The 12,163-nt window shown below is 32.1% G+C and overlaps 1 protein-coding gene across 10 annotated transcripts in view; it reads left to right on the plus strand.

Moving 5' to 3' along the window:
* The window catches only part of LOC117123299 (dystrophin-like), a 271,629-nt gene extending 262,801 nt beyond the window's left edge, over positions 1-8,828 (plus strand). For 9 of the 10 annotated variants that reach the window (XM_033269187.1, XM_033269186.1, XM_033269185.1 and 6 more), the window contains 4 exons: positions 1,349-1,366; positions 4,868-5,042; positions 6,086-6,256; positions 7,034-8,828. In XM_033269187.1, the coding sequence (XP_033125078.1) occupies positions 1,349-1,366; positions 4,868-5,042; positions 6,086-6,256; positions 7,034-7,158 (489 nt within the window). In that variant the 3' untranslated portion in view covers positions 7,159-8,828. The remainder of the gene's footprint in view (positions 1-1,348; positions 1,367-4,867; positions 5,043-6,085; positions 6,257-7,033) is intronic. The other variant, XM_033269183.1, reaches the window with a different exon arrangement.
* Positions 8,829-12,163: the final 3,335 nt, after the last annotated feature.

Raw genomic sequence — 12,163 nt, forward strand, 5'->3', positions numbered from 1 at the left:
ATTTTATTATAGCTATTCTATGTTCCGTCAAATAAATGAAAATAATACATACATATATCTATAATATCTGCTTAAACCATTTCATTCTTTATTTTAAATTTAGCTACCAATAAATTTACATAAATAACCATAAATTTACATAACCAGATATTATACCATGTTTGATAAAGAAAATAATACAAAGAAAATATACATTTGCATCATATTCACATGTTTAAATTATTTCCAAGCAAGAGAGAAAGAGATATTCAAATCAAAATAAATGTAATCATAGTAATTAATATATTAATTACTATGATTACATTTATTTTGATTTGAATATCTCTTTCTCTCTTGCTTGGAAATAATTTAAACATGTGAATATGATGCAAATGTATATTTTCTTTGTTTTCATATTATGAAGAATGCAATCCCAGTGAAAGCAAAATACTTTCCCTGTTGGATTCCTGTACCATAAAAGTTAACAAAATACAGCAAATGACTGGAAATATAAACTAATTTTTTAAAAAAAAGTAAAAAATAAAAAACATTAAGTGAAGAGATTGAAAACTCATTTTGTTTACGTAGCATAATTTGACAGTCTCTATGAGTCACTGAAATTAATAGCACAAGTTATGATTAAAAGTAACCTAAGAAAAATGTCAATATGAACAATTACTTGATAATATTGCTTAGGTTTAATAGATGAAGTCAATCTTAGAACATTTTTTCAATACATTTTCAGTGTATCAGATGTCATCTTAATGTCAAGATTTGCACAAATACGAAATGTGAAAATGATTTGCCATCCTTTAGTTGGCCCACCCTTTTAATACCAACAATACATTAAAGAATGGAGAGTTTATGTAATGCTAGCATCGTTGAAGATGAGTTCTTATTGTATATAGTTAATTTTATGATTCATTACACTCTGAATTATTTAGTAAAATAGTAACATATAGATCCATTATTTTTCAATTTAACAGAAAACCAGAAATTCATACAATTTATTCAGTAATAGTGACCTTTGTTACTACAGGTACATTGCTAAATTTGCATACATAATTTTTTTTAAATCTAATGATTTTTCGTAGACGCGACGTCCCATATTATTTTTAAAAAAAAGGTTTAATTATAATTTTATACGGCTCGTCTTCAAATATTCATGGATATGTTCATATTCATGTACATCCTATTCCGTGCTCTACATTGTACTACATAGTTTAAGTCCCTCATTAGCCAATATTGGCTGGCCTTTGTACAGGGGTGAGATGTTAATAAAAACAAACTACTACTACAAAAAATAAATCCCTTCTTGAATTAATTATGTAATATTTTTTTTGTTTTATATTTTAATCTATTCCATCAGTCATTTAATAATTGGCAGGTAAGGTTGAATTCTTTGAACACTTTAAATTTTTACCTCAATTCTTAGTAAATGTTTTTTTTTTTAATTGTTTTCAGTTGAATTTTTGTAAGTTTACTCCTATCTCAATTTTATATATCTCACATTTTTCCTTTTAAGTATCGTCATTACACACTTCATCCAAACAAGTATAGTAATAATGACCTGCATATTCCATTCAGAGGTACATACTTGTCTCAATTTACCGAAAGGTCCACTGATTAATCTCAGATAAGAAAGTATAATACATACTCCAAGTATTGAAATACACGCCATCGTGTCTCAATTTACTTTCAATAATGCACTCTACTCACCGCTCTGTACACCCTCCCATAGAGAAGTAGGCAATGCAGACAGCACTGCACATTCCCACCTTTCACTGTATGTTCATTACTGTTCAATAAATGTTTACAGGTATTTCCGACTGGTTTTCTTAAGTTTGTATGATACAGTACACCTTATAGTAATACTGTGTTGAATATTAACGTTGTTCAATTTGTTCTCGTTCATTATTACATCTAAATGTATCCAATTATTTTTGAGTTGTTCATGTTAGTTGATTGTGTTTGGTTACAATATATTTAGCTATTTCATCAAGTATTTTCTGCATTTACACATATATTGTTACTGTAGCTGTGAAATGTTTAAAATGTATACATGTGTCCATATTCAAAGAAAAATTATTTTGAGTTGTTCTAGAATCAAATTCTGCCATAATTCATCTTGAAGGCTACAATGAATACAGATAAATTGATGCGATTATTAGTCAGCGATAAAGCTAGAACTCGAGCCAATTTTATAAACGTTGAATCAAGAACAGATAATCCACCAGTGGTAAACATCATATTTCAAGTCAAAAAAGCAAAATTAAAAAATAGTCACGAACTGACGTGATTTTTACGTTGATTCAGTAGATGGTCATGCATAACGACAAAAACTAGAGGCATTTGACTAATTGCCTGTTTGCTGTATATAAATAAATTTCTTTTGCATTGACTGATTGGTTTGAGCGAGTAGCTTGCTTCCCTAAATACAATTGGGCATTAATGCACATTCTTTCAGTAATGCTTTTGTTGTTGGTATAAGTGGTGAAGCAACTCTAATTTTTTTGTTTTTTAATGTTCGTAATAAAACTTAACTCTAAATATCAAATTGTTATTCAATTTAACATCAGTCTTCACTAAGCAAGATACTGTTACTATAAATTGGCTTTCAGAAATTACAGATAAGTTTCATGCACATTTTTTTCTCTTGCACACGGTTTTCTAGCTTACAAATAAAAGTCGTTTAGAACCATTCGTCGTGGATATGGCGACAGAATGTTTCGAACTTCAAGACGGTAAAATTGCATTTAATCTGAGGAAGTAAATTCAATCAATACACTTTCTCTTGCTTGCAGTCTAGAAAGGGTTTTCATTAAAATGTGCAGATCATTTGTTATCTTCAATATAAAGGTAAATGTAGGCATACATATACTAGACCTACCTACTGTAAATCTAACAAGAACTTGGAAATTAAAACAAAATGTGTTGCATGTTTTGTTTGTTTCAATATGTCACTAGCTAGACTTCAACTGCAATTATAAGAGAAAAATGTTTCATTTTCTTGGCTAATTCATTAAATTCTAATATGCATATCTTATTCTTATACTATAATTCCATGTTTGAAATGTTAATTTGAAACTATATGTAAATCCACTCTCAAATTCAGTGTAATTTTCTTGTTAAGAACGTTTAAGAAAAAAAACAAATGGAATGTTTAATGATAAATGTCGACAAACATTACCTGTTGTGAGGGAATATCATCAGACTGTTGCTAATGCTGTGCCTTCCATTATGTCTGTATACAACTGTTTACAGTTCTTCTCTGTCATGACGTCTGCATTTGCATACATACAAAGGTTTAGAATAGTAAGTGTCCTAACACATTACCAGTTTATATATGCATACTTGACTTCCATTCGCAAGAGTTTTACCATTTAAGTTTTAAATTGCTGACTGTGGCTGTTATAGAAAATGCAATGGTTACAATATTTTAATAGTATATTATTGTACAGGGATGTAAATGATGCAGATGAGTTTTGAATATAAACTTTATTGATGTAGTTTTTTAATGTAAGGAAATATCTTATATTATATTAATAATTTACAGTAGAACTTCTCCAAAAAAGAATGTTCCAATTAAAGTTGTCATTCTAGCTTGACATTTTGTGTCCACTCTGAATTTCTTTATTTGCAATTTGTATTCCATTCAAAAATAAACAACTGTGAAAACACTGGCACAAAAGCTAAGGTATTTACTGTATGTAATCCCTTTCTGAAAAAAGTGTGATGATCCATGCCAAGAGAAACATTAAGTCTTTACACTGACAGTAAACCAATTGTGTGGATGGTTTTTGATGCATGGAAAGTGTCACAGAGAATTTAACGTCCAGGCGTAATTTGATAAGTTACATAGAAGTGGGAATCAAGATATAAAGAGTAGAGCTGCCTCTTGATTGTTAAGATGCCTCGCTTTCCAGTGCAAGGGTATGTGTTCAAATCCTTTCACTGCAGAGTTTTTTTTCTCACAACCAAAAGACAGCTCCACTCCCTAAGTCATGCTGTTGAATGTGAACAAACAATTAAAAAATAATGATAATAAAAAAATAAAATTCTCAGGGAAGTTTTGTTTAATACTGAAAAAATAAGCTTTTATGTTTAACTAATATTACCCTAATTTCATTTTTTTCCTGAGGGCTTTAAAATATAATGTATGTTTTTCCTGAGCTTGTAATATTAAGTAAATTTAGAAAGTATCTGGAAAAAATTCATTTCATTGCAGTTTAAAGTATCCATTGCAAAGATGGCTTTCATTATTCAAGGTAGCTTGTATTATACATTACTATCACACAAAAAAACATGCTTGTGAGAGTGATTCATTTACTGAATATGACAGAACATTCGTGTAGATCTGTATAAAATTCTAAATGAACTGAATATTTGTGTTTAAGCATTTAATGAATTTCATTTCAAGTTTCATTTTCTACTGCATGTTGTCATATCGTGTTGCTTCTACCTTTGACACTTGTTTCCGTATTACCCCATATTTTTTAAGTTTAGTTGTGTTTTCATATCAGGAATTTTAATATCAAAGATAAGTTTTCACCACTATTAGATGGAAAAGGTATGGAAATGAACCAGAGGGTCCAGATAATTTATTTTTCCAAATAATACAAAGTGGTTCTTTAATGTGCACTCGTGCTATTGCAGTTGTGTACACTGGAGCTCTGATTTTAAGTTCTTACCCTAGACTTGGTCCTACCAAGCTTAACCCTGAATAAGGAATGTCTTGAACCAGCGCCAATGTTAAGACTGTACAGTTTGCAGCACCAATAGCTTAACGCTAGGCTAATTGACTCGCCCATACTTCGCATTGCTAGTCAAAATGATCCATATATATGATACATTATGATATATCAGTATGGTTAATTGTTCTCCACAGCCACAAGATAGGACATACTCACAAGGTTCCTCATCTCGCACCTCACCAGCCATCTCACCCACATCGTCAGTCGGATCACTCTCAAGGTCAAAACGTTCTCTCCAGCCAGCTATCATCGAACCCGCTAAAATGAATGGAGGTCATACACCGAGTGACATTGACAGCGATACTACAGGTAATTTTTCTTTACGGTTGATCTTCATAAATTTAATTTCTTCATTTCATTTATTTCTAAAAAAACTTACAAAGGAGAAGAATACAGGAAGGACAAGACAATACACTGGTCGGTGGCAGGATAAACCAAAAGCAAACTTAATTGTTGTGGACAGTGTTTTCCTCCAGAGTGCAAAAGTAACATTCAAAACATTAAATATAAAATTACATGGTATATATACTGTCTCTTATACACATCTAGATGTGTATAAGAGACAGGTACACCTTATAGTAATACTGTGTTGAATATTAACGTTGTTCAATTTGTTCTCGTTCATTATTACATTTTTTTTTTTTTTTTTTTTTAAATAGATATAAAAGCATGAAACAATACAAAAGGAATGAAATCTTAAAACAAAATCACAGATCACAAAGCAAAAGAAAAAGTTGCAACATTAGTCAGTTGGGACTTTATTCTGTGATATTTATTCTGTGTGTAATTCACTGTATGATGGATAATACTCTGTTCATTACTTTTCTTATTAAGAAGATAATTGCTGCTTCCAAGCTTTTATTGTCACAAAAATATATTTAACAAAAAATCGTTTAAGGATTAAATAGATTTTTCATAGCAACAAGATAATTATCGGATAGTTTATAGGTTATTATGATATCAATATTAGTTGCAGAAATGTCCAGTACAGCCTATAAAGTGGCAATGATTATTACCATTCGGAAATGGATACAAAACTGAAACCTTTCAATTGAACAATTCATTTTATTAATTGAATGCTGGAGAGTTTTCATAAAATATATTCAAGTTTTTCATAGTTTACCCCGGTCAGTATCTTGAAACTTTGCATTATGGCCCATGTGCACGTTGAAGAACGCAGTACACTCTTCGGAAAAGAGTAGGGGATTGTCTCCCGGTGTACTGCCCAATCACCACCAGAAGGACCCCACTGGAAATAAGTCTTCTACTAGCCTTATGTGGGCTATCCTTGGTGTTTACACCGAATAAATTCAATCCAATCCAAACTCTAATGTGCCTCCTTTTGACTGTAGGTGAGGAATTCGGATCATTGTCTCCACGATCACTACACCATTTCAAAGATGATTCAAAAGATGTCTCCCCAAAGAAACCAGTAAAACAGTCGACAAAAGCGAGGAAAGTAGACTTGGATGAAGTTATCCGAGAGCTCAACAATTTTCCAGATGAAAAGTCAAAAGTTTCAGGTAAAGTTTTTTTATGATGGTTCATCATTTGTTTCGGCCTGATTCAACTGCATGTAAATCATCAGCTATAGAACGTTATACTCTCTATACTAATTGTGACATAGGAAATCGTAAAAGAAAAGGAACTAATAACCCTGAGATTAAAGGCAACCACCAGCACTTGAACAATTGTTTTTGTAAAACAACAAGTTTACTCTAAAGTTGATTATTGCAAAGATTAGATTATAAGGTTAATTGCACTCTATTCTTCAACTTATTATTAAACTTCTTATATTCAACTTATTATTAGTAACTGTTATTTACCTGAAGATATTTTGTTGATGATTTGAGAACATTTGTATTACAGTACAAGTTTTAAAGTATGGTTGAGACAGCTATGTAATCTACTAGTAAACAAATGTATCTTTTGATCATTAGTAATTTTTAAGTCTTCGATTAATTTCATTAAGTTTTTGATTGTTGTAAAACCAAGTAAGCATACGTATTGTTATGAGGGTGCCTACTGGTGCTCTTATATGTATGACCAAATCCTACCTCCGGAAAAACCGGGGCCCACAGACCTCTGGTCAGGACAGCTGGCAGAGGGCAGTATTCAAGTTTGGATTGCATCCCTAACAACATCTATCCAGCTTCGTTTTTCTTAAAGAATATCTAACCACTTACAGTGAAAAGAAATGTAGCAAGTATGTATACTTACTTGGTTTTATTCTAGAAACATTACGATTGCTTTTTAATATTTGACCTTTAGTAATTCATTTTTTTTTATTTACCTTTCAGGTTCAAGTAGTGTCGGGGATCTGTTCCACATGGCGGATAATATTGGTAAAGCCGTTGGTACGCTGGTCACAGTGATGACCGATGAAGAAGCCAATATTACCGACATTGACCATCAAGAAAACTAGGGAACAAAAAGAAGAAAATTATCAATTTCTCATTGAATAACATTTATGTCAATATTTTGACCTTTGAAAAGTTTTCTTTCAAATGTGTCACATTTAAAAATCATTACTTAATCAGATACCAAAGTATTCATTAATTACTTAATTAACTATGTTTTTATTTTATTGTTGGAGCAATTATGATTTGAAAATGAGAAAGTCCATTATTTTGTTTGTAATTATTTAACTTATAAAAATAGTTTTTAGGAAAGGCATAGCAACAGTATTAAAAAGAAATGTTGATTATATTTTGTGCTTAATGCATTTTATTGCATTGATGTTATGACAATGTATATAACAAAATTGCTTCCCTCTGATAGACAAAAGGATCTAAAGTATCACCATAGAAACTTAATATTGATCAACATTCCTTAAAGTACTTTGATAAATATTTGTTTAAATAATGCATTGACCAATCAGGATTCAAACGCAACACCCTCTATACTTTACCAACTATATGGCCATGGATTTTTTTTTTCTGATGACCAGAACATTAAAAGTTTGACGGCCAATAATCCCAACTTAATATAAGATAGGTATTTTTAATTTTATCCATTTGTAACATGTTGATTTATTTTCTTTCTATATTACTTTGCTTTGAATAATATAAAATATTTAAGTATTGCATACCTGAATTTTTATTGGAAAAAATGATAGTACCAATGTTTTGTATTTTCCCATAGTGATTTTCTTGAATTTCAATTGCGAGAATAAAGGTATCAAAAATTCTGCATGATTTTGTTATTTATGAACTTTAGCTGAATTTGTTGGGAATACCTGTAGCTTATAGTTTGGGATTTGAAATACTAAGTGAACTACCTAACTGCAATTATAGGATAGCATCTAAAGGTATATAAAATTGCTTTAAGAGACTTCAAAATTATTTGCTATTATATTTTTTAATTTGCATGTTGCGTAGTAATTATTACTGTTATTTAGTTTATAAATACATTATTTATGTTAAGTTTAATACACCTTTATAATTAAATATATAACAATTAAAGCATTTATTAATTGATGCAATTGTATTATATTATCCTCAGTTGGATATTGCAGAAATATTTTTTTTATATGTATAATATTCACAGTTATTTACAATTGTGCCTCATTTTCCCTGTTGTGTATACCGATGCTATTTAGCATTTTAATACATTATTTATACATATACTAAGCACCCAGATAATGTGTTGTTTTTTTTTTTATTTATTTACTTTTACAATTACACTGATTATCATTAATCAATGTCATACATATAACATATCTTTACTGATTATTTTAAAATTTATTGATTATATACAGATATCTATTGGTTTTGAAATTGATGTTAATTATCAATAATAGATATCAACTGAGTATCAATAATAGATATCGATAATCAATAATATGTCTATTGATTATCACATTTATGATAGATTTTCTGAAGTAGGTATCAATTTCTTATTGATTTGATATCAATTTTAACAATCAAGTAGTAAATATCAGTTGATTATCATATATTGTGTGTGATAACATATTGATTATAATAATATATTTATTATTGGTAATAGATATTGGTTATTTGCTATCAATTGATTACCAATAATAAACTTTTAGTATACTATGTATTCTTTGTAATAATAATATACAGTTATATAGATAACAAATTGCTAATGAGTTAATACAGATTCAATTATTGCATAGTCTTCCAAATAGATTCCCAGTACCACACTGTATCCATTAAAAAGATTTTGTTGTTGCAAAAACAAATATGTTTATTTTGTTTCTGGAAAAAAAAAATCCAATTTATATTACATTTTTGCAAATATATTTTTTTTTTTTGAAGTATAATTGTGTGTTGCTGATAATTTTTTTCAGACGAATTGAAGATTAAGAAAAGAAAAAAAAAACTTTTGATTTGAAAGATTTGGATGAAGATCGATTTTGGATCATTTCTGTGTCTGATCACTGCTGTGATCATCATAATGGTTCTTGGTGGTCAGATAACCTGTGCCATGTTAGGCTTCATGTTGGTGCACGTTGGTCTGTTCTCTTGTGCCTTGCCTGACCATGGTAGTGCATGGTGGATGATGGTACATGATGGTCTGATCACTGCAGTACCAAGTTAGCCAACAATGTGGTACATACTGGACTGGTCACTTGTGCCGTGTTTAACCACTGTGGTGCATCGCGGCCTGATCACTCCTGTTCTAGTGATGTAAAGTTTGGTAGATTTGAAGATCGATTCTCCATATGTATAGAAATATCGCCATTGTACCTAGCCTCATTTTCTATGTACTGTATAATTAAATATGTAGGTTTTAAGAAATGGAAAGGATGTTGAGCCTACTTCATTTCACGTAGTGTCGTTTTTCTTGAACTATTTGGTGGAGCCATGGTACGATTATATCTAGTGATGTGAATGTTGGTGATGGTGTAATATTTGGTAATGTAGTTGATAGCAGAATAGATACTGAATGGTGGTGATGGAATTAGTGGTAGCAATGAAATAGTATCATTGGTGTTAGTGTTGGTGGAGTTGATGATGATAACGTCGACGATGATTAGTGATAATAACGCATCTTCAAATCAGCAACAACCTGACCACATAAATGGTGTTCACTGGCGATTTGAATACCGCGGGTAATTTGTCGTAGTGACGATTCGTAACGTTTTGGCATAATAACATTATTTGTCATCATTATCAATTTATATGGTCATCTCTTGTCATAATTATCATTACTACGATCAATTATACCATCGTAATTACCATCAGTCAATCAACCAATCGTTCCATTTATTCAAGTTCAAGTACATTTTATTGGTCATATACAGTAATGAAGAATACAATACATGAAATTTGCTTCCAGGTCAATTAATAAAAATACTAATACAGTATGCTAAAAATAAGATACAAAACACACAGCCCCCCCCCCCCCACAAATGTCCACATTTTCCAGAGTAGAAAATTAAAAAATCACTCCCTCCACAGTGGCGGATCCAGACATTTTTTTGCCCAATAGGTAGTCCACAAATTTTCAGATTAGACCCTCTAGACGCTTGGAAATCGCACTCTCAAATGGTAAGAATGCTTTTAAAAGCAGTTTTCCTCGACAAAATTGTTGACTAATTCCCGACTGTAGCTATGCTCGCACTCCCTTAGACACCCCTTCCCTCACGGGCGTCGCAAAGGTCTAATCTTATATTCTATATTGGGAGTCGCAAATTGCAGTACTGTATGATTATGGCACATCTAGATGCCCCGAAATAGCACTCATTCAGAATTTAAATATTTTATCTCTATTGAAAAAAAAAATGTAGGGAGGTCCTAGGTAGCTGGGCACCCCACTCCCACTGAATTAATATGTTATATGTCCTACAGTCTATGTCACAGTATGCTACTATGTATCAACAAAGCCCTTTTGGATCAGGGTACTGTAGAGCGAGGTCCCTATGGGTAGGGGCACCGATGGGGCCCCTAAGGGTTCGGTGGCCCTGCGGACCGCCGTACGAGAGCGCCACTGAGCATGCAAAGCTGTTCTATTTTTCGGCGGGACTGAAGGGAGGAGGTGTGGGGACGGGCCCGCGTGGCTTCCCCCAATCTGTGCAAGTTCTTTCCTTTCCCCCTCTCATTCATGCGCTTCTTAAAAATACAGTAGTACAATAATAATGGTAGACTTATATAGCACATATTAAGCCCTCTATACGCTTCACCTTATCATTACCCCGGAACACAACTCAAGCTGCCTGGGGGAGTATTCCATAACGTTGCAGCAACTACATCAGTTGATTTTGCCATTTAACCCTACCAAGGACACAAGATGCACAGCGATGGATTGAAACCCCAACCACTTCCACAATTCTCGATTCTCGAAATTAACCCATTGGGCATCTATTTCTTGAGGTCTTACGTTGTATAGTAGATTAACAAATTCATTTGGATCTGTGTCGCTTGGAAAAGTCCAGTTTCTTGGAATTACAAATAGCTTTTTTCATACTATCCCATGCCCTATCTTCGGGCCACCACTCTTTATTTTTCCTAAAATTTTCCCCGTAATTGCGTTTGCTTGCTCTTAATCAGTTTGTTTATTTTCTTTGAAAGCAGTTTGTTTAAGTTTGAGAAGAGATTTAATCTCTTTTGTCACCCAAGGCTTAATTTGGAAAATCCTTGAATAACTTTTCTGTAACAATAGATGATAATTTACATAGTTACTTATAGCATCTGTAGCCTCATCGCAAAGAGTTGAAAATATTCCAGTTCGTGGTTTCAAGGTAGAACCTTAGTTTCAGTTCTACCATTCGTGCAAGCACTATTTTTCCTCGTCTCTGGTTTAGCTTCTTTTTTTTTTCTTTTTGCCTGTAGCATGGAACTAAATGTATCATATCGTTGATCTGATTGACCATAGGATAGGCTTTCTGAATTGTAGTCCAGAAAAGCACCTTTGATATTACAAGTATATGGCGCCATTCCATCAGTCATTGCTCGTGGTGCCGTTCAAAAGGAGATTTTAGAAAAAAAAAGTGCCTATTGAGTAGCGACTAGTAACTGTAACGTGAAGGTCAGTGTGAATTCATCATCATCTCCTATTATTGTTAATTAGAAATTTGTATAGGTACTTTCATGTATCAATATTTTTTGTGTAAATTGATATGCCTAGTTGCATATGGTTACATTTTTATTTGCAATTTCAAGTCTTGAAGCAAAACAACGAATATGTATTAATTGCTACTTACCCGTCTGCCAGAATAGTGTTAGGTTCGGGGGTTTACCCCCTATATTAAGATAAATAAAATAATGGATTAATCTATTAGACCTCGGTGGAATAATGAATCTTTTAATGGATCAGTGACAGCACCTCAGAACCACGGCGGTGGGAGGTACCGGGGCCCGTCGCACCTGCTCTCCAGTCACAAATCATCCCACCAAAAAAAAAAAAACACTTTTTATTTCGTTGGGCATAAGTTATAAGACGTCTCTTATCATGTTTTTTTT

Source organism: Anneissia japonica, unplaced genomic scaffold (assembly GCF_011630105.1).
Source record: "Anneissia japonica isolate Jap-2015-1 unplaced genomic scaffold, ASM1163010v1 scaffold287741_len385558_cov193, whole genome shotgun sequence".
NCBI lineage: Eukaryota > Metazoa > Echinodermata > Crinoidea > Comatulida > Comatulidae > Anneissia > Anneissia japonica.